Source organism: Nicotiana sylvestris, chromosome 8 (assembly GCF_000393655.2).
Source record: "Nicotiana sylvestris chromosome 8, ASM39365v2, whole genome shotgun sequence".
NCBI classification, from domain to species: Eukaryota; Viridiplantae; Streptophyta; class Magnoliopsida; order Solanales; family Solanaceae; genus Nicotiana; species Nicotiana sylvestris.
Genome location: NC_091064.1, coordinates 221,983,763 through 222,007,245, shown reverse-complemented (window position 1 = coordinate 222,007,245; position 23,483 = coordinate 221,983,763). Strand labels below are relative to the sequence as shown.

At 35.5% G+C, this 23,483-nt stretch overlaps 2 protein-coding genes and 1 non-coding gene across 6 annotated transcripts; all 3 read left to right on the top strand.

Annotated features, from left to right (window-relative positions):
- The first annotated feature begins 2,642 nt into the window (after nucleotides 1-2,642).
- Nucleotides 2,643-3,388, top strand: LOC138876409 (uncharacterized). Its single transcript, XM_070155327.1, has 2 exons — nucleotides 2,643-2,954; nucleotides 3,092-3,388. The coding sequence occupies exons 1-2, from the start codon at nucleotides 2,643-2,645 to the stop codon at nucleotides 3,386-3,388; spliced, it is 609 nt and encodes a 202-aa protein (XP_070011428.1).
- An 8,799-nt stretch (nucleotides 3,389-12,187) lies between these two features.
- On the top strand, nucleotides 12,188-22,610 carry LOC104231696 (uncharacterized). 4 transcript variants are annotated; one of them, XM_009784741.2, is made up of 8 exons: nucleotides 12,188-12,552; nucleotides 14,388-14,472; nucleotides 15,225-15,296; nucleotides 17,039-17,072; nucleotides 17,339-19,094; nucleotides 20,686-20,776; nucleotides 22,045-22,218; nucleotides 22,308-22,610. In XM_009784741.2, the coding sequence occupies exons 2-7, from the start codon at nucleotides 14,393-14,395 to the stop codon at nucleotides 22,082-22,084; spliced, it is 2,073 nt and encodes a 690-aa protein (XP_009783043.1). In that variant the 5' UTR covers nucleotides 12,188-12,552; nucleotides 14,388-14,392; the 3' UTR covers nucleotides 22,085-22,218; nucleotides 22,308-22,610. The 4 variants fall into 4 exon arrangements, with proteins under 4 accessions (XP_009783043.1, XP_070009101.1, XP_009783044.1 ...); XM_070153000.1 differs by having other exon boundaries at nucleotides 14,383-14,472; XM_009784742.2 differs by having other exon boundaries at nucleotides 14,383-14,472; nucleotides 22,045-22,224.
- TRNAN-GUU (transfer RNA asparagine (anticodon GUU)) lies at nucleotides 12,995-13,068 on the top strand. Its single transcript has one exon. It is a non-coding gene; the product is annotated as a tRNA-Asn (tRNA).
- Nucleotides 22,611-23,483: the final 873 nt, after the last annotated feature.

Here is a 23,483-nt window from a genome sequence, read left to right as displayed (position 1 = left end):
TGGCTAAATTTAAAAATCATATTGCACCAAAAAAACTTCGGTCTAGGTGCTGAAGTTTTTTAGTTATTACTTAAAAACTTAAGCAGAAGACTGAAGTTTTCCTCCTACACTAGCCAAATTAAAAAATCATATTGCACCAAAAAAATTTCGGCCTAGGTGCTGAAATTTTTTAGTTATTACTTAAAAACTTAAGCAGGAGGGCTAAAGTTTTCCTACACTGGCTAAATTAAAAAATTATATTGCACCAAAAAAACTTCGGCCTAGGTGCTGAAGTTTTTTAGTTATTACTTAAAAACTTAAGCAGGAGGGCTGAAGTTTTCCTCCTACACTGGCTAAATTTAAAAATCATATTGCACCAAAAAAAGTTCGGCCTAGGTGCTGAAGTTTTTTAGTTATTACTTAAAAACTTAAGCAGGAGGGCTGAAATTTTGCTCCTACACTAGCCAAATTAAAAAATCATATTGCACCAAAAAAACTTCGGCCTAGGTGCTGAAGTTTTTTAGTTATTACTTAAAAACTTAAGCAGGAGGGCTAAAGTTTTCCTCCTACACTGGCTAACTTAAAAAATCATATTGCATCAAAAAAACTTCGGCCTAGGTGCTGAAGTTTTTTCCCCCCTGCATTGATGAATCACCATCATATAAAAACTTCAGCTAATATGCTGAAGTTATTAAGCTTATCTCTAAAAACTTTAGCACTTATAAGCTGAAGTTTTCTTTGTAGGATTCATTAATTATGTCGTACATATTTTTCCAAAAAAAAAAAATCAGCAGAAGATGCCTAAGTGATTTAGTTTATTTGTAAAAATTTCAGCACAAACAACCTAAAAAATTCTTCTGCTCATTTTCCTAATACTTGCCACTAAATATGAATCTGCAGGATGAGTTCGATTTGCATTGTTATAACTTTCAATGGGAGTTGGACTCCTGATTTCAAATACTTGGATCATGATACGAAACTTGTTCTACTTAATAAGGATATATCATTCAATAGTTTCCTGAAGAAAATTAGTGAAGTTGCAAATATTGATTCAACCAGATATGCATTAAAAGTATGGTTTGATATCAAACTAAATACAAGCAAAGGAATGCTTGTAACTTCAGATGAAGAACTCAGTACGTGTATACATTTTCTTACAACTGATTCAGCCTACAAGAATTGCCATTTCGTCATCGAAAAAATACAACCTTCAAAATCAGCAGCATTCAAACAATCTCTTGCATATGCGAAAGATTCAGAACCTTTTGCTGACTATCAACATAAAGTATGAGTGCCAATAATGGAAGTAGACAACAGGCAACAATCTTCTAACATTACAGCTACTTCAGAATACATAGTGCTGCAACAATTACCCCCTACTCCAATAAATTCATACCAGTTTGTCGATGACCAAGAAGAAGAAGGACAACTAATAATGCAAAATTAACAACCAACATACAATCCAACAAAGCTTTTTTTCACCTTCTGCAATGATAAACAACAATGAAGATGAAGTAAACATGGAGCTTATACCGATAACATCACATAGAAATAAAAAAATTGCTAAAAGTTCTTGTGTTTCTCAGAAATCAAGAAAAAGAGTGAGGAGAAAGGTGAAAGAATCTCTACCATGTAAAATACTTAGGCACGATGCGTTGCCTGAGGAAGTAAGAGTTGGATCAATCTTTGAGAACAAACAAAACATGACTAAATTTTTCCGCAGCTTGGAGATAAATCAAAAAGTTGAATTCACTGCTGTGAGATCATGTTCCAAGAGATACGAACTGAAATGCATCGTGGACAAATGTGGTTGGAATGTACGTGCTACCAGAATAAAAAATTACACAGTGTTCAGGGTGATAAAATATCATAACATCCATGAATGCTCGGTTGATGCAAGAAAATCAGATCAGAAGCATGCTACATCAAATTTTATAAGTGAACAAATTATAGAACATGTTTAAGACAAAAAGATAGAGGTTACACCAGCCTTTGTAGAAAATGAAATGAAAAAGAAATTTGGAATTGACATTGGTTATCACAAGGCATGGCGTGTTATTCAAAAAGTTGTTGCTTGCATAAGGGGAACACCTGAAGAGAACTACCAGATTCTTCCTTCATACCTACATATGATGGTGGCCAAAAACCCAGGAACATACATAAGCATAAAAAGAGATGCTCATAATAGGTAAGCAAAACAATACTAACCATCAGCCAGAAGTTTCAAATGTTACTATTTGAAAAACTTCACACCTTATGATTTGTTTTTTTTGTGTTTCAATGTACAGATTTGCTTACTTGTTCTTCGCTCCTGCGGCATCAGTAGCTGGTTGGTCCTACTATAGACCCGTTATTGCAGTAGATGTAACGTTTTTGAAGTCAAAATATCGTTTTGGTGTAGCAGATTCAGAAAATAATGAGGCATACATTTGGTTCTTCGGGGAAATGAAAAAAGCAATTCAAATCCGTCGTGAATTGGTTTTCTTGTCAGATAGAAACCAATCGATCGCAAATGGTATTAGAAAAGTTTTTCCTGAAGCTCACCATGGTATCTGCCTCTATCACTTTGAGAAAAATTTAAAGCAAAGACATGCAAAGGCCACTGTAATAAATCTTTTTCAAAGTGGTGCAAGGTCATACAAACGTGAAGATTTTAATCAGTAATGTCCCAACTAAAAATTATTGACAAGAAAACATACAATTACATAATGGAAGAGCCTTCCGAGAGATGGGCTCGATCGTGGTTCCCACGACGACGTTATGATATGCTAACAACAAATATGGTAGAATCAATGAATTCCTTTTTACTAAAAGGGAAAGAAATGCCTATTTTAAGAATGTTAGATTTCATCCAAGAAAAGCTGGGAGAGTGGTTTTATGAACGGAGAAAAAAGGCAAATGAAATTTTTCACAGAGTATCAATATGGGCAGAAGAAGAGATGACTAAGAAGATGGAATTGGCTTGCAAAATGTTTGTGAGTATATTTATTAACTTCAGCTTTTTATATCTGTTGTAGTAATTTACTGCTTACATTTAAAAAAAATCATACTTTTTCTTTTTGAAGCAAAAATACACTAATATAATTTGTCTTAATTTTTTATTCCTTGTTAGGTGTTCAACCTTGACTCAATGTTGTTTAGACTAAATAGTGAAGGAATTGAATTCATTGTGGACTTAAAGAAGAGAACTTGTGACTGCATGGAATTCCAACTTGATGAATTGCTCTGTCCACATGCAATTGCTGCTATTAATAGGAGATATTTGCAGAAATCTGATTACTGCTCAAATTGGTATTCAAGGGAAACATGGTTGAAAACATATGAAGGACATGTGAATACCGTGGGAGATCAAAATCATGGGAAATACCACAAAATGTACAATCTGAGATCACAAAACCTCCAGATGTAGAGATTTTACAAGGAAGAAGACAAAATAAGAGGCATATACCTGCGACTGAATCATCAGTACTATTCAAGTCTACCAAATGCAGTCGATGTAAACAAGTTGGGCATAACAGAACAACTTGCTTGTCTTCTCCAGCACCTCATCCATATTCCAAGAAACACACTGAAAAATACTCCAAGCTTCAATAATCCTTGGTCAGAATTTAGACTTTCTTTACTGTATGGCATAATTCAAATGTGATTTTTTTCATAGGAATAAAAAAAATAAGCTCTTGGACAATTTTATATACTGCTGAATTACAAATCACTCATTTTTGTTGTGCAGACTTACAGGTTTTGTTGCATTTTTAAAAAATATGCAATGACTTCTACGAGAAAAAACTTCAAGTTACAGTATGTGAAATACATATCCTTAAACAAACAAACACACACATACAAACACTCTCACATATGCGTACAACACACAAAAAGAAACGCATGTACAAACAAAAGTTGTAGCATCCCTAAGCAACTAAGAAGTATAAAGCAAATACCAACAAATAACAAGGATAATGCAATATAAAGCTAAGAACAAAGAGGGTGACAATTATATTGATATAAAAAGAGGTCAGAACAACACACATTTACAAACAAAACTTCAGCTCTCCGGGCTGAAGTTATACAAAATTAACCTAAAAAACTTCAGCTCTATGAGCTGAAGTAAACAAAAAAATAGCATTGAAAACATAAAAAAAGGATTACAAAGACTAACAATCATCACCATCATCATCGTCATCATCACAGTACTCCTCAATTTCTATAAATATCTCATCATCATCACTATCAGAGATAACTATAGGGTAGTCGGGCAAAAGACCACTGAATCCAAGAAGACCAATTTTTAACTTGTTGAATTGATCACACAACTGACTTTGTTCGACGATTACTCTGTCCATAAGAGAAGGAAGAGTCTTCAGGTTGTTTTGCAGCTTGGAATAGTCGTTCCAGCTGGGAAACTGAAAACTATCAAACTGCTGCACAACCTTGTCGAACGAGGTTGAATAACTTCCACAATTACGTTCCATGTTAAGCCTGTTCTGGAATGATTGATTGGCAAAAAACTATGGTCTGATTCTCTCCCAATCAGCCTTTATTTGATCCCACAAAAGCATAAGCTTAGACATCGGTTTGTTATTGTACCACTCACATTTCAAACTCTCCCACTTCTGCATAATTTCATCCATATTAGGTTTCCCACTTTCACTTGCACCAGACATTTTTTCTTTAACAAAAGTTGAAAGACTAAGGATGAATACAAATTTAAAGAAATATGATAGAACTCTATGAATGACTATGAAATTTTCAAGTGAAGAGATTGTTAATATAGACAAAGAGTTCACCTAATCAATTTAATATCTATAAATGTAAAAGTAACTTTTCAGCTGTTTTTACTGTTTTACGTTCAGAGAAATTGAATGAAACAAGATAAGTAGGTGGTAAAAACAAGTATGTTGTAAATGCAAAAAGAAATGTAACTTCAGCCCTAGTAAAACCCACAGTTTTTCTATAGTAAAAAAATAACTTCAGCCTGAAAAATAACTTTTCGGATCATTTACTATATGGTCAAACAAATTTAAATGAAAGATGAAGTAGTTGACAAAAGACAAAAAGAAGATAGTAAATGCAAAAAAGATAAGTATCAACTTAAAAAAAATACCAAAACATGCTAAAGTTTTTGTCCTAAAGCTTTTTCGAAAAACTTCGGCCCAATGTGCTGAAGTTGTTTAGTATATTTCCAAAAACTTCAGCACCTGTTAAGCTAAAGTTTTTCTATTGGATTCAATAATTTTTGTCTTAAGCTTTTTTCGAAAAACTTCGACCCAATGTGCTGAAGTTTTTTAGTATATTTCCAAAAACTTCACCACTTGATCAGCCTAAGTTTTTCTGTTGGATTGAATAGTTTTTGTCCTAAAGCTTTTTCAAAAAACTTCGGCCCAATGTGCTGAAGTTTTTTAGTATATTTCCAAAAACTTCAGCACCTAATAAGTAGAAGTTTTTGTGTTTGGATTTAATAGTTTTTGTCTTAAAGCTTTTTGAATGAAACTTCGGCCGAATGTCCTGAAGTTTTTTACCATATTTTCAAAAACTTCACCACCTGATAAGGTGAAGTTTTTGTGCCGGATTGAATAGTTTTCTTATGACTTTTAAACAAAACTTCAGCTCAAAAAGCAGAAGTCATGTTTAAGTTTTTTCAAACAAAAAAATGTACTTAAAATTCATGATAAAGGACACAAACATATTTGTATGACAAAAAGGTGAACTAAAAAAATAATTAATGTATATTCACAAAATCCAAATTATGTACAACCAATCCTCTAATCAAAAAATTCACACAGAGTCTCTTCAAAATCTCAATAATCATGTCCTTCTCGTTCTGCTGGAGTTTCATAGCCGTTATCTTTTTTCCACTTTCCATGAGCCCAAAGATTGGCCAATTATCTCCTCAATGCCAATGTTTGACTTTGATCGAAATTGAATACATCTTCTCTCTTCAACTGGATATCAATAAACTTAAGAGCAATATACCACAATCAACACTGCAAAAAACACATGAAAAAGAAATTAAAGAATAGTTAACACAAGGGCAAAAAATAATAAACATAAGATGCATGGTAAAACATATGTGAAACACATACTTGGTAGTCTGTTTCGGTGTGTTCATCCACTTAATTTGAAATTTTTCCACAGGACTGTCCCCATAAAATTTATTATGTTCCCCAAAATTCAAGCATTTGAGACAGTGTGGAATCAACCGGGCATAAATTTTGACATGTTCATGTGCTCGCTCGTATGTTGCATCGCCCATGGAATCATACACATATATAAATTTGTCTTCAAAGTCCAGAATTTCAAAAAAGTAGTGCGTAGATATCTGGCCCTCCCTTGGCTTAAGTCGAAATGGAAAGAATACTTTTTTGGCAGATGCCCATGAGATACCACAGGAAAGGTCGAGGCCTTTTACGTAGTTGACCACCTTTTCATTCGTTGATTCTTTCTCATACCAACAAAAGTCCGTAAGTGGCCTAATAACCGCTTTTTTTTTTCAATCTGTTCTTCAGATATCTTCTTTCTATTTGATTTGCTCTTAAGAACCACCATTCTCTTTTGCTTCCTTTTCTCAATTATCTTCAACTTTTCTTCTGAAGGATGAATACTATCCAGGATAGTCATATACTCATCGAAAAGTAAATCTGTTACTGCACATCTTGATTTTGTATAACGTGGAAGGTGATAGCAATATTTTTTGCGCAAGTAATATACGCCCACATCAATATGCTGCAAATGGACAACGACAAATGATAACATGTGAAATTACCACTATGAAGTTTAGAAAAAAACACATTACACAACTACAAACAGCATGACAAAAACTTAAGCATATTCAGTTTTAGCAAATAAGCTAAAAAACTTCAGCAGTTTACTATGAATAAAGCTATACTACAGAAAAATAAGCTAAACTTTTGGGAAATACAGTTGAAAACCAATTCAAAAACAAACTTAATAACTTACTTCATCCGTAAGATCAGAGTCAAGGTCCATAAGCTCGGTAAAGAATGATTTTTGAATATCAAGTCCAGCTAATCTGAATGGATTGGAATCATATTCACTAGCATCCATCTCTAACCACTCTTTAAATCTTTGCATCAATCCACTGTCTTGATTAACATAATGGAAGGGACACCTTCTTCTATTCTTTCCTACTATCCAATCTTGCCCCCTTTGCTTTTTCTTATAAACTACATAAGGAGATCTCAACCAAATACTCTCCATACGCATCCTTTTCCCTTTTTTTATATTGTTTTCCTTTTGCCTTCTCTCCCTGCTGTTCCGTCACAACTAACTGCTGCTGTTCAACAACAGAGGGGAAACTACAGCCATCGTGGCAGATGCTTGACCAATTCCCTGCTGTTCACGACGTTCTTCTGTCTCTTCACGAACAACAACAACAACAGAATTACCTTTTGAATCAGCCCCTTGTGTACTACCAAGTGAAAGTGAACATAAATTGAAGTTGGGGATATCATGGTGTCACATATAAGAGAACTAGAAATCTTCCTTCTTTTAGGTTTTGGAAGCAGTTCCGATGCATCATATGAGATATGCAAAAGCAAGGAAAATATAAACATAAATAAAACTGATAGAGAACACACATTAGGCAATAAAACAGCCAGTAATCAAATTGCAGAAAATAATTACTTGGTCTAAGTGTTGCGACACAGATAAATAAATAATACTTACTAAATTTTATAAAATAATACCAACACACTTCACACCTGTCTGTGAGTCAACAGGTGTGAGTATATGTATTTCTCCTTTTTCATATTGCTGCAAAATCTCACCCAATTCTTTTCGAGCTGCCTCTAGTCTTTCTGAAAAATCATTCAAAAACATAAAAAAGAAAATAAAATATGTAAAATTTCAAAATGTAAAAAATATACTTCGATCAAATATAATAAATTCATGATCTATAGAATACCTTTACGTTTGTCTTCCGCTGTGGTTTCCCCAGGCTGCATGCCTTTCTCAATATCAGTATTTCCAGCATCATTCAATTGTGAACCAACGTCGACGACCGTTGCAATATTCTCTGGAAGGTTTTTCTCAACTCTACCTTCATTCAATTGAGCATCATCAGAGAGTTTTTGAGTTGTGGCAATTGAACCACGACTAGTTTCAACTTCCACAGCATTTTACTTTTTCGTAAAAGAGGGGGAATAGATCAACTAGTTTTTCTATATATAAAACATAGAAAAAATTTATACCTGTAGTGAAAATTTCACTACAGGATATTATAAAAAAACAGTTAAAACTTCAACTCTAAGAAGACTGAAGTTAGCCAGTCACAAACAAAAACTTCGATAGTTACAAAAAAAAACTTCAGCTCTAGAGCTGAAGTTCGACAGTTACAAAAAAAAAACGTCAGCTCTAGAGCTAAAGTTCGACAGTTATAAAAAAAGAACTTCAGTTCTATAGCTGAAAGTTCACCAGTTACAAACCAAAACATTCACCAAAAAACATCCTGTAGTTTTTACAAAAAACACAAACACATAAAAATAAAACTTCAGCTCCTATCTAAGGTATAATTGAAATATTATAAACTTCACACTTTGTACATGTAGTAACAACTTCCTATGTATCACCACCTAGAAGTTCATTGCAAATCGCTATTACTCCTGCATAACGATCGCCTTTCAGATTTAAAGTACCAACAGGTGCTTGATTTCCAATATCACTTTCCAAAGCACAACTCGGTGCATGTTTTTCAGTGCCAACAACTTGATCATCTGCACCTTTCTCTCCACCTTTACTCTGTCTACAGACATTGGATTGTTCCTCTCCACCTTGTTGTTGAACATGTTCAATGCCTTCAACAACTGCTTCATTATGTGTAGCATTATCATCTGCGACTTTACGCAATGCATCATGAGCAGTATGTTCTTCACTCTCAACAACTTAATTATGTGCACCTTGCTTGCTTCCAATATTCTCAGTTGATAAATGTTCTTCATCATTTACATCTCTGCTCAATCTAGCTACACTAGAATTATGCTCTTCAACTTGTTCTTGAACATGTTGATCGCCTTCAAAAGCCAATGGATCTTTGTAACAGTCGTTCCTCCTGTCATATTCTCGATGCTTACTCAAATCAAAATTGCCATCGTCCATTTCATTTGATTTGTTGACAATCATAAACAACTGTCCAATCTTCTCATCGAAATATTCCTAGAAAAAAAAATTATTAACAATGATTAATCTGAAATAAAATCAGCATAAATAAAAAGACTTCTCTATAAATTAGCTTACCTTCACTTTTACAAAAACCGCATCCACAATAGCAGTTCGCTCCTCCTTTTTAAACGTATCAAAAACTTCATTCACGATCGTGCTTCTTTCTTTTTCTGCATGCCTTTGAACCTCCGTCGTTAACCTCTACAATAAATACACAACAAAAATTCAGATATAGAAGAAAACTTCAGCTCAAAAAACATGTTGTACTTTTACAAAAACAAACCCAAAAAACTTCAGATCAAAACTTACAGAGCATATTGTATCAAGTAATTCATCGTCATCAAAGTCAGATGTAGACGAGGTAGAACGACTCTTGGTACGAGATGCTTCACCAATAAAAAGAGTTTGATTCGGTTCTTTTGGTTGATTCCAACTACGTGGTGATTCCCCAATGTCATGAGTTTGATTCGCTTCTTTTAATCGACTCTTTGTAGGTGGTGATTTACCAATGATAGGAGTTCGATTCAATTCTTTTGATCGACTCAGAGTACATGGTGATTTACCAGTTAAAGGAACTGCATTAACTACATATGAACGAATCCGACTGCACGGTAATTTCCCAATTAAAGGCATTGAATTCAATTCCTCTTCTGTAGGAATTATATCCAATACCCTAAAGTCGCGATATCTCTGTTTAATACAAAAAGGTATATTATGAGGAGAAAAAAACTAATACATCAGCATATAAACACAAATACAAAAATAAAAAAAAAGTAACTTACTTCATGAGTTTTGAACATATAATAAAGTTCGGGATATTTAGCCTCTCCCACGCATATATAACGTAACATCCTGGGGGCCTGAGGCATATCAAGGTACTCATCCTCTGCTACATACTTCTCCCGAATATCTGGGAAGCGCTCATAGAACCAAACACATAACGGATATGGAAATCCAGTAAGTTTATACGCAGTTGCATGATGTTTGTTCTGCTTGTCCAATGCATGTTTCAGTGAATAAATGAGCTTCTCATAAGCCATATTACCCGAAGGATATTCAATACAAAGCTTCTCGTCTTCAACGATAGATGCATGCTCCTCAATCACACATAACTCAGTATTTTTTCCAAACAGAATAGACTATACAATAAAAATTTCCATAAGCTTATCTGCATCATCATCACTCTCGCATACGTGTGCATGATTCACAACATTCTTTGGAATTACATTGCGAGTCATAAAACTTCGAATATCCTTCAAACTCACACCCTTGGACTTACCAAAATAGCGCTTCAGAATAGTGCTCTCTCGATTAAATGGTTTTTCAATATTATGTGTTGTGATCCGCAAACCACACATAATGTGAAAGTTTTCAAGGGTGAAGGAAACATCATGCCCAAAAATCTTGAAACTAATGGAGTCTCGATAATTCATGAATATTCGAGAAAGACACAGACAATGAACCAACTTCATGCTGCATTTGAAATTCTCCATAGCAATAATGTATCTAAATGCACCATTATTAAGCTTATCCATTTGTGCAGGAGTCAAGAAATTTGCAATTAAACTCTTCAAATCATGGTTCCCCTTCCAGTAACCCTTAGAGTTAAACCATTATGTAAACTCAAAATATTTTTGTCCTGGTACTATAGGTGGAGGCTCAGGGACATAAGGACCTGGTGCTACTACAGGTAGTCTAGGTTTTTTAGGTGCTTTGCCTTCTTTAGCTACTTTAAGATCTTTAGGTGCTTTAGGATCTTTAGGTGCTTTAGGAGCCATCTGTCCAAAAAAGTAAAAGATACAAATAATAACATCAAGACATTATCAAAAAGATCATTTAAAACTTCAACACCTAAGAAGGCTTAAGTTCGACAAGTATAAAACAAAAACTTCAGCTCTAGAGCTGAAGTTCGACAAGTATAAAACAAAAACTTCAGCTCTAGAGCTGAAGTTCACCAGTAACAAACACAAAAACTTCATCTCCTAAAGCTGGACTTCACCAGTTACAAACACAAACACCTTCAGCTCCTAAAGATGGAATTCACCAGTTACAAACACAAAAACTTCAGCTCTAGAGCTGAAGTTCGACAAGTATAAAACAAAAACTTCAGCTCTAGAGCTGAAGTTCACTAGTAACAAACACAAAAACTTCATCTCCTAAAGCTGGACTTCACTAATTACAAACACAAAAAACTTCAGCTCCTAAAGATGGAAGTCACCAGTTACAAACACAAAAACTTAATTCTGGTTCTCCATACAAGCACAAAACATTCAGCAAAAAAACAAAACACAAATTCAAAATAAAAAATAATGCCAAAACATGAAAAAAACTTCAGCTCCTATCTAAGGTATCATTATCATCTGTTTAACTCTGAAATTTTTTAAAAATTTGAGCGTCTAATCACAGAAGAATTTATAGAATTTTCATTAACAACATAAACACTCGTTCAAAAAACCTAAAAATAGAAACGTAAAAGTAAAACTAATGAGCTTATCAAACTAAACCCTATCATAAATATATGACTATCAAACCCAAAATCAGAAATTAAATCGTAAATAAAACCCAGAAAGTTAATGCAATGTACCTATGATTAAATCGTAATGTGGGAACAACGACGACTAGCAGTTGAAAATTCAAAACAACGACGAAAACCCTTTGATTTCAGAGAAGAGCAAATCAAAAAAACGCGAATAACGGGAGAAAAAGATAGAGACAGTAGAGGACTAGCGTATACTTGGAGAGAAAGTAGTCTTTTAATAAAGAAGGAAAAAATAGTCTTTTCAAATGGCTTTTAACAAAAAAACTGATACGGGTACAAACGGAAAGACAAAGCGGCTACAGGTTAAAAAGGGCGCCCCGTGCAATTTTTGCGCTCAATTAAGCACCTGGGCCGATTTTTCTAGGCCCAATTTCAACATATAACCCAGGCCCCAGCCCAGCTTGGATACCTGGTCCGCCCATCTGGCTTCAAGGACCAGCCAAACGACGCCATAGAACTCCAAAACGACGTCGTTCTGTCTTCCATCTCCCCAGCCCCAGCCCAACCCTCGCGCTCTCATTCTCACTGATTCTCTCATTCTCACACACGCATGCTCTCACGATCTGAAATTTGAACACAATCACAGAGAAGAGCTAAAAGTTGGAAATCCAAAAAAGAAGAAGATAGATACACATAAAAGCTTCAAAAGAAAAACAGGAGAAAATTGAGTGAAAAGAGAATTTCAAAGGCTCTTCCGATTTCTGCTGCATTACTTCTACAACTTCTGGGTGTTCGAGTTTGATTTTGGATTCAGAAGTTGAAGCTGCGTTTTGTTGATTCTCTTTCTTCCGAGCTCCAATTTACTGATTCCAGCTTATTTGGCTTTCTTCTCTTCTAAATTTGATCCTTGTGCAGTTTAGGTATGTTCTCCATAAAATTATCTCAATTTTGTTTCATTATGGAATCAATGTTGTTGTTTAGTTTATCTGTTGCTATTATATGAATTTATTTGTTAGATTTAATTTCAAACAATGAGTAGAACATTAATAAAATGAATTGAAAGCCGAGTGTTGATTGAATCTGGATTTCATGAGAATTAGAGCAACTCCGTGTGTTCGTTGATTGAATCTGGACTTCATGAAGTGTGAGTAATTTTGTTCGACTAATTGGATGTTTTCTGGCGTTGAAAAGAATCCTCACTAAATGGTCAGCACCAATGAGAATCAAAAGAAATAGGATGGAAGAACATAAGCTCGGATTTGGCTAATAGTGTAAAATGGCTATATTGTGACAACTAGCTTGTAGCCATGGGGAGGATTGGATCTGTAGTTTTAAATCCAGTTTGATGTTGCATAGTAAGAAGCTGGAGTAGCTCAGTTGGTTAGAGCGTGTGGCTGTTAACCACAAGGTCGAAGGTTCGACCCCTTCCTCTAGCGAAAATTTCCTCTTGCAGAAATGCAGGGTAAGACTGCGTACAATAACCTTTGTAGTCCAGCCCTTCCCCGAATCCCGCTCATACGCGGGAGCTTAGTGCACCGGGCTGCCCTGTCCTTTTTTGATGTTGCATAGTAAACTCATGAAGAGTATTGACTCAAATGTATAGTATTAGTAATAGACCATCATGCAATCAGCAACCTAAACAATTGCATCGAATGTGGCCATTTTGTAAAACATTTGCTCTGCAGTTGGTTTTCTAAAGTATGGTTTATGAGAATCTCATGACTGTTCTAAGTTTGCATTAGTATAAATTTCATTGCGCCTTGATAAGCAACGGACCAGGGAGAACGACTTGAAAAAATTAAACATCTTATTTCCTCAAATAAATTCCATAACTCTTAAACCTTCACATTTGATCTCAAACCTTAGAAAAAATAAACAACTTGTGAACATTCGTAGTTTGCTTTAGGCGCGCTTAATAAAATTATTGTGACTATGGGTACCGTTCCCGTGACATAGTCATGATACGTAACCCCAAAATTTGAGTGCACGCTTGCGTGACTCGACCCCCCCAACTTCAAAAGTAATAATAAAAATAAACATGTCGTAAATTGGGGGTGCATTTCACGCGACACGATTCACGATGTGTATAAAATGGCCCGTTTAAAATATTTTACTTTGCATACAAATTTTAGACAAAGAAGAGGGATACAACAAGGCAAGTTTTGATAACCTGAATGGAAGGACCTTGGCCCAAGCCCAAGTTACTTCTAACGGACTGGATTTGTTTCCAAGTATAGCGGGCTGGATAAACAACAAATAAATAGACCCAAATTCGAACTCCACTCACTCTCAATTTCTCGCCCACATTACGCTGGCGCTGTCTTCCTCTATTGCCTCCTTTTCATCTCTTTGTGCCGCCAAGTCCCTCGTTCTATGAAATCAAATAGTATGTTTCTCTTTCTCTGTTTCTCGATATTTTTCTTTATACACTTTACAATAATTTTTAGCGGTAAATTACAAATCTTTATGAATTTTGGATTATAATGCCGGGTTTGTTCCCATTTTTTAACAAAGCTTATAACTACTTCCTTGTATTTTTTAAAAATAAATATTCGTCTTATTTGATTTATGTGTGATAATGGTTATACTAAATTGAGTTTGAGTAGTAATGATAAATTTTCTGAAAACTTTAAATAAATAATTTTACACGCAAAAAAAAAAAACCTTTCTTAATTGATTTTAAGTTTCATGTAGAATTGAAGAATCACTTGAAGCCTGAAACCCCTATATTTTCTTATCTGTTGTGAAAGAATAGGAGAAATGGAGGGCTATATGGAGGATTGTAGGGTGTTGCTATCTCAATTGAAGCAGCAAGATAAAGACCTAAGGCTCAAAAGAAGGTAAACCTTTTAATTTTATCTTCTGACCTTAATTTAACTCTTCGTTTTAAATATAATACAATGCTACGATCGAATTTTTTGGGATGACGATGGTGTCTAGGCCAAGCTTGCACGCACTTCAACTATGCCATCGGGTACCTGTTACCTCCCACCTGTACCAGTGTTAGGTAACTTTGTTCACCAAGACTTGGACGTATGGGAAGAAATCACCTAGTGCTTTTGCCGCCATTGTTATTTGAACCTGAGACCTCATGGTTTTCAACCCACTTCATTGACCTGGATTTAGATACTGTTAGCACATTGATGAACTTTGCCAATTAATGAGTGTAACTTTCGTTTTGTTTAATACTCCCTCTTTCTCATTTTATATAATTGTGTTTCACTTGATTTATAAGAGATTAATGGCCGTGGAAGAAACTATTCAAGTAAGAATTGAAAAATTAGTTTGATAGACAAAACATTATAAAGTATGAATAGTTTCTTAACTACTTGCGCAGCCTTTGTTCAGTTTATACAAGTGAAATAAAATTTACTTATAAAAAAAAGTTGAATAATTAAATGAATTCAATGTAAGTTTGTGTAGAAATAAGATGGTGTCAAACATTTTAGGACGTTCTAAAATGGGAAGACTGTTGTATTAAATTAGACGGAGGGTGTAATTTTCTTTGTATCAGTAACGTATGAAGTGTTTGTGGGAAATGGGAATAATCGATTTTGAGTATTATGTTAGAGATAAGAAATTCATTCTGCAGGTGGTTAATGGACTTGCATTTATCGGAACGAGAGCGAAAAAAGATGGAAAGACTCAAACCTCATGGTGATATGTGAGAACCTTCTTTTGTCTTTAAATTTTCTATATCTTTTTTGTAAAAACTCTTCTTTTCCACTTCTTGGATTATGGCTGTCTAGTTAGTAATAGCATCTCTCCCTAGAAAGGGCATGTTAGTCATTGCACTGCTTTCGTCATTGAATATTTGCAAATTGAGTGCTCAATTGAATGCACAGATATTGGGATGCAATTGTCTGTGAATTTCATTATAGTTTTCTGGACTATCCCTTTGCGAAATTTCCTTCTTCTTTTATTAGCTTTGGCTAAGTCAGGGAAGTCGTGTTAAAGAACACTTGCTGAGTGTTGTGATACTTCATTTTATATGTTTGCAGACCATAATGTAATGAATCACATTTTAATGACGGTTTATGTAGCTAATGAAATTCTGAAACTTGATATTTGTAAATGAGATGAAATATAATAAGTGTACATGGTCCTTATTATCAGCGTCCACAAATATGGATTGCATTTTTTCGGCCTTCCTGAAGATAGGGGTAAGGTCTGCGTACAGCCGTACACACTACCCTTCCCAGACCCCACTTGTGGGATTACAATGGGTTTGTTGTTGTTGTTGTTGTTGTACAGCTCATGCAAGTCCAAGGACAAAGGCACTTACAGAAATAGCCAATTGCAAGGATACTTTCCAAAAATACGCAAATATCACCCAAATAAAAAAACGCAAATATCAGAATTCTACAATCACTTATAAGTTATAATATCAATGAAAAGGCGTTCCCAAGAGTTCTGATAGAAGTGAAGTGAGTTCCGTTTCAATTTCTCTTAAATGCTGATTATTCCTTTCCGTTGAGATGCACTAAAAGAGACTTGCGGAGATATTTCTCCATATTCGTATATATTTTTCTTTGAAGTGCATTTTCCAGCCATTAACAACTTTTCTACTGATGGGGGGCATATATCATTGAACCCTGCCAGCACAACACAAGTGACCAGCACACTAAAGCTCAGGGACAATGCAATAGCAGATGGTTAACAGTCTTCGGCCCCTCTGAAAAGAACACAACAGTTACTAACCATAATACTTCACAGACAATCACCAGTAAGATGTGATTACTTATGTATCGACTATCTTCCCATGCAAAAACTACAGAATTTAAATGTGATATGCATTGCCTCATGCCTTTCAAGGATCCTTAATCCTATATTCTCTTAGTGTTGATTGTAGTATGATTTGACCCAGAAATTAGCAGTCCCCAAGGTTGATGGATTAGATGGACATAAGTGATGACACCCAATCTCTTATCCAATCCTCTCCTAATGCCCCTCCACATCGAACAACTGTTTAAACCATCGTTTCTTTCTGAGTTCCATCAGAGAGTATCAACACCATATTCATATTTGTGATCAGTGACCTCCATCTACAGAATTTTGTAGTAAGTAAAGACCATCCACAGTTTACGCTCCTTGTTGCTAAACTTTGAAATCTATTTTTCCAAGTGTGCTTGTTTAAACACAGAAATAGATCCAATACGTAGGCCACACTTTGTGATATCAGTCTCCTTGGCTCTTTTAAAGCATTGTATGTTTTTATGAAAGAGGTTTCTTATACTCTTTCTACAGCCTGATTAAAAGTATACAGTACCTTATTATGTGGGTTGCTCTTGTTTATGTATTTTGTTATCTGGATTCATATTGCATTAGCAATGGTTGCTTGTTGTTTTCCTAGTAAACTTTTTGCACTTCTAACTCCACGTCTACTCTTTGATTCTGTATCTGCAGGACTTTACCTGAATCATTGATTAGAAAAGATGATGTAAGTGTTCTTTCTAATGCTTGCTGATGTAATGACATTCTGCAAGTCGAAGTAGATAAAACATACCTCAGTTTATTTTTTTTAAAAATCCAAATGATACTGCTTATATGTAACTTCTGAAGCAAAAGAGTTTGAGTATTCATGCACTCTTTATTTTTAAAAAATCTGATTCTTTTTGTATTGAATATTATCTGCTTTTGTTAAACTAAGTTGCAAAATTTTTCCCCCCACTAAGCTGATATAGTTTCTGTGTGTCTTAATTGCAGTTATATTATGAAAATATTAGAACTTCTGTTGCAAAGGCATTTGGAGTGCATAAGGATGAAAGGACAGGTCCTGATGCTCCAGCCATATTGCTCTTTAATTCAGCTGAGAATTTGGGATGCATATATTCCCTGCTTGATAAGATGAACAACAAGGGGTTATGCTGTATTGCGGAGACAGTAACTGGTGGTTCAATTACTTTTGAGAAAACCAATTGGCAAATGAGAAGGATAATAAAGCAATTTCTTCCCAAAATTCTCCATAACCATGATGATTCCAGTCAAAGTCGGATTAAAAGAATTTCTCAACTCCTCAATGATCCTCAAAACTTCCATGTTAACCATGGGGTTCTTTGTTCTACCTCCATATCCTTTCGAAGTGCTGCTATTTATATACTGGATAGACTTGAGGAGCTGTCTCTTCTAACTTTGAGTAAAATGCATAGAAATCTCAGGGATGTCACTGGATACACCCCTAAGATGCAGTCTAAACGAATAGGGTGGAATATTGAAAATTTAGTTAAACAAATCAGGAGAACATCTTTGGAAATACTATCAGACTATGAAGAAGGGGATGAGCCACCAGAACCCCTGGCCAAGGCTTTGTCCGTGGCAACCTTAATGTTAAAGCCAAAACCTGATTGTCCCTCTCAGATGGTGTTCCAAAAACTTTCACCAGATATAGAAGCATTGCAGAATGATATAGCAAAAGCAATCAGGATACTAGATGATAAAAGAAAAATAAGTTTTGCGGAGTTGGGAAATTTGCCGCTTGTACTGGATTCGAATGATAAAGCTGCCAAAGAAAGTGTTCGTTTGCGTGTGAAAGTGAGGAAACTGTTGACTGAGTATCTTCTCGAATGCAGCGACTTGCAGTCTATACCTGAAAGTTTACTAGAAAGTCTTGCTATTATTAACACAACATCTAGGCATGTATCTAAGAAAACCTACTCAAATAAGGAGGTTGAAGAGGAAGTAGAATGTGTGCTGAATATTAGTGCTCAGATAAAACAAATTGTTTGGGATTTACTTGCTGAAAGTGATGTCAGTGAAGACTTTGCTAATGCATACATGGAGAACATCGAGGAAACTTATTTTGAAGCTGGTGATGAAGATGAGAATCTTTCTGATCATCCTCGAAATTGTAGGTCTGATTCTAATTTCTCATACAGCCAATTAGAAAGTGTCGGTGAGATAAACCAATGTGGCTCCAAGTCTTTATCCTCTCTGCTTTCACCCAAACACAAGTTGAACGTCAAACTTGAGTCAATGTATACCGATGAAGTAGATTCAGTTCATTCCAATTGGTTTGACAATTCCTCGTCATTCTTAGAAGGTGCTAAGAGTATGAGTGGAAAAGATTACCATTTTAGAAGCATGGGCGAGCACAGAGGAAAGCATTCGTGCCCATCTATGTCCACCAGAGATCAGAATAAATTTTCTACAACTTTCTTGCCTAATATAGGATCAGACAGGAACGATATGGATCAAAAAGAAGTTGCATGGCATCTAGGATGCAGGCCACCAAGATATACATCGGAAGAGTGTTCAGAAGAAAAAAATGCATCGTCTCGCAGGAACAACTTGAGTAAAAATCAGTATCTTCTTATTCAGGAAGCTTCTGATGATACTAGTATGGTTGCTTACAGTCTTGTCGGCTGTATGTTGAATAAGTTTGCTCAGTTGGATGGGCTACAGTTATCTGATGATGATGTATCATATCTCCAAGGCAATACATCAGATCCCAACAATTTTGAAGGTATGTGAACCCAGAACTCTCCTTGTGCTGCTTCTGAGTCTAAACAATTGGGTAGTCACTGAAAAAAGATAATGTCTTTTGATTGTTTTAGACAGATTCTCTGTTCCTGCCTTTGCTTTTTATATTTTCCATGTCTAAACAGCACTCCATGGGCATTTAAATTTCTAAGGCGTCACTTAAGGAACATCGTGCTTGGAAAACTCTCGTAAGGTTTAGTATACCTGCATTTTGAGTTACGGGAAGCACTATGCCTACCTAGTGAAGTGGCTGTTCTGAATATCTTATCCTGTGAAAGTTGAGATCTCAACTCTTCAATCTTGCTCTGACCAACCAGTCACACCTTTAAAGATTATCTGGGGGGATTATGCACTATATGAGCCTACTCAGATGTAGCATGAAAATTTATCTATCTTGGCTCGGCTCGGTTGAACTCTTTCTCAAAGGCAGTTAAACATGCCTGAAAATGCCTTTGGAAACACATTCTAGGGGAAAGACCTAGTGCAAGTAAAAAAGGGAAACAATTATTACGCGTAGGATTGCATGTTCTATTGATGCTTCATCTCATTGGTATGGCAATGGGTGGGTATTCTGTAGGATTGCTATTAAAAAGGTGTCCTGAATAGTACAAAATGAAATGAGATTTTAGGTTGAGCACTTTAGATTTATTTTGTTCCCTTTTTCTTTTCTTTATTCTTCTTTTGCTGACCCAAATATATTAGGATTGAGATGTTGCTGTTGTTGGGGTAGGAAATAGTGGCAGAGGAAAAGATCATAAGAAAGGAGGGCTTTTGGTGGGATTTGAACCTTGTACCTGAATGAGTAGGATAAAAAGGCAAAAAAGAAAAAGGAATTATATCCGCTGAGAGATAAAAAAGGATTCTTACATATCTTGTTGGTGATACTGCAATTTGTTCTGATTGCTGTTTTATCTTTTCGATATTCTGTTTCTTCAGGTCAATTTATCTTCCTATTTTGACTTCTGAATGCTGTCAAGAATGTGTGGGATGTCACTTATGTGATGCTTTTTAGGTGGCAGACTCTACGTTGTATGAGAAGTCAAAGAACCTGTCGAAAAGTATGTTTCAGTAAGAAAAAGGGAAGATGAACACAGAGAGGCTCTTAAAAAAAGAATAGAATGGATAGGACAGGCGCATAGTAAAATTGAGATTTAGAATAAAACAAGGCACAAATGAAAACCAAGCAGGGAGTAGAATGGTTGTTTATTATCTGAAGATAATATGCTTAAGTGAGTGAGATTGATACTGCAATGGTACGTTGATGTTGCTGAATCCTAACCTTTGTAATATCTACAAGAGAATTGCGCGTAAATTCCTCCAAGTTACTTTGCTATTGCTAAATCCCTGGACACTTGAAAGTTATGGATGGTTTTAGATAGCTTGAGTGATTGTCAGCAAAGTTTCATAATGTGAATTTGCTATTATTGTGACATGATTCAAAATCCTCTGAAGGAGCTTTGAAATATGAACCTTTACCAAAATATGGTCCCCTATACTGGTTCTCTTGCTTCCAATCCTTGAAAGTTTGAAATTTTTGTATTTTTGAAGGCTGGTGTTTACTAATTTCTTTACAGTTCTCAAGGACAGGGGAAGCTTCTCTGATGAGACCACTAACTCCTTAATGCTACATGTTCTTGAAGAGATAATTCCTTCATTTCCGGACAGGTACTTCTGAGTCTGCTAGTTTCTTTATAAATTAATGTTACATCTACACATTATATAGTGTTTTTTATTTCAACATAAATGGTAAAATATCATGAGGATGGAAGCTGCTTGAATCTGATAAGCTTATTTGTAAACAAATTTTCTACTTTTCATTACAAAAAGGAATTTCTAAATCTTATACTTCACAAGTCTTGCGATCAGAAGGCTGCTGCAGTTGAATTCTGTGGCCCGAACCTCAAATTGCTTTTATTCTAACAGAATTTTTCTTTACTTCCTATCCATCCTTAGTAAATTATAGAATATTGCCAGAACTGTAAAATGTGGCCGCCTCGCTTTAGAAGAAGTAAAGAAAGAGAAAAAAAACGTTTTCCAAAAGCAAAATTATGACCAATTAGCAAAATATGACCTGTTGAGCTCGCTTCATAAAAGTGATGTTATGGGCCTTATAGCATTATATGGTAAAAGGACTTGAGCAGTTACGGCAACTTCAGTGTAAATTGGTAAAGGACAGAGGATAATAGATAGAATTAGAACAATATTATAATAGAGGATTATCAATATCAACCTTCTGAATTGATCTTTAGTGGACATGATTCAGAATCCTCTTTAGTTTCGGCACGGGGAAAAAAGAATTTTGCCTCTCTATGCTTGCTGTAACTAGTCTTTTGGTTTCCATTAGTAGATCTGGATAGAGACAACTCTAGTTTTTTGGTCTTAGCAAGTTATGACATTATAGAAACTCCATCTGCTGTGAAACTAATAGCCGATGTGATATATTATAGTCCAAGGACCGACTATTTCTTTTTTAAAAAGTGAACTCGGTCTTCTTATTCAAGTAGTTAACATTTCCCTTCAGTAAGCATTCCTTTGGCAAAGAGGGGATTTGTGCATCCAACGATAAGATAAATGGCCTTGAATTGTCCTGAGTAAACTATTGGGGTCTCCTGTAGTGTAGTTGTAACACCCCAGACTTTAGACAGAGTCCCACATCGGCAAAAAACACAAGAGGGATGCTGTGTATATAAGTTAACAAGCCTTAGACCCTAGTGACGCGTTTTAAACCCGTGAGGGCCTAGGCCCAAAGCGGACAATATCACTAGCGGGCTGGGCTGTTACAGTAGTAAAAGGGAAGAAATAGGTTTTTCCTTATCCCAGGATTCTTGCATTATGAACTAAAAAAGAGGAACTCAAGCTCACTCCACAGATTTCTTCCTTACGGCGCGTGCTTATGATTGTTAATGAGGTGGTTGAATGGTTTCTGTATGCAGTGGTAAAGAGCATCTGAAGGAGCTGTTGGGCGTGAGGTAGCTTCTGAATCCTCGAGGCATTGATGGGAGCATAGCCCAAGGCTCAATTATATAGAAACTGACATAGATTTGGTTGGTGACGGTATCTTGCAAGGACCGTGATTCCTGCATTGTTGGAAAGAGATGCGCTTACACGTAAGTGTAGGTTTGAAACTTCTTAATCAATTGAAGTCATGTTTATGTTTGTTATATTACAACTTCTTTTTTCTCTATTTTGGTCACAGTTTTTTGGAAGTAGCTAGAAAGATTGTCAGGGCTTCACCAATTGTGCACTTGAATAGACACATTACGACTCTAGCTGGAAATCCAGTCTGATGAACATGGTGCTGATGTTGCTTACGCAATGAAGAATTTTGGCCAGAAGAGCAGAAAATTTATCCTTTTCTAGGCCTAGATATGTATGTATATGAATTCGTTTGTACTTGTTATTTGTTAACTTATATTTTTTGGTTAATATTCGTATTGGACAAGCGAGAAAATAAATTTCTGGTAATAGATATGATATATCGGCATTTCATTTAATCTAAGAGAGATGTAAACACTTGATTTCTCATGGGCGATAGATAATTACAACCTCAGTGAAATGCCAATTTGAACAACTGATGTTGGACTAAATCTTATGGAAATCAGCGTTGTGTTTTTCACTTTTGTACATGTATACGAGGTTTATGTCGTTACGGATTACTATTAGGTATAAACATGGTGAATGGTGTATTATTGTGTTTGTTTTTTTCACTAATTGAGTATACCAATCAATAAAAAATGAACTGAGTGAGTGCCATAGAGGTTTAAAGCAAGCACAAGAGAAGGAGGGGTACTTGAATTTATGGATGTAGCTCAAGAGCTTGTCCAAATTCCTTCAACTAGTGTTAGGGTTCACTAAATCACTAAACAATACGCTCTCGCTACCCGCTCGAGGTTTTTTCTGTCACGACCCTAAAATCGATCCGGTTGTGATGACGCCTATCATGAAACTAGGCCAGCCGACACAATTCTCAAATCAAACCATTATTCTATAAAAATAATGTGAGTATGCCAACTTAGTAAATAATAAAAGTAAATGAAAGCTGAGCAATAAGAAAACACATAATTTCACGTCATAACACTACAACAAATACAGTACATTGCTCAAAACAGTACAGAAAACATTTATCTCGTAAAACAGACTCAGTTTCAGTAAAACCTTTCAATTTTAAATAATCTTTCAATAGCTTCAGACGAGTGATGAAAATAGTGAGAAAAAGAATAGAAACGTAAACAGCCCCTCGGGCAAAACGTGTACCATGAACCGCCCCTCGGGCAATGTCAATAGAACCAACCCCTCGGGTTACCTCACAATCACTCGTAATTAGCCCCTTGGGCAACAACATGAAACAAAAACAGCCCCTCGGGCAATATCA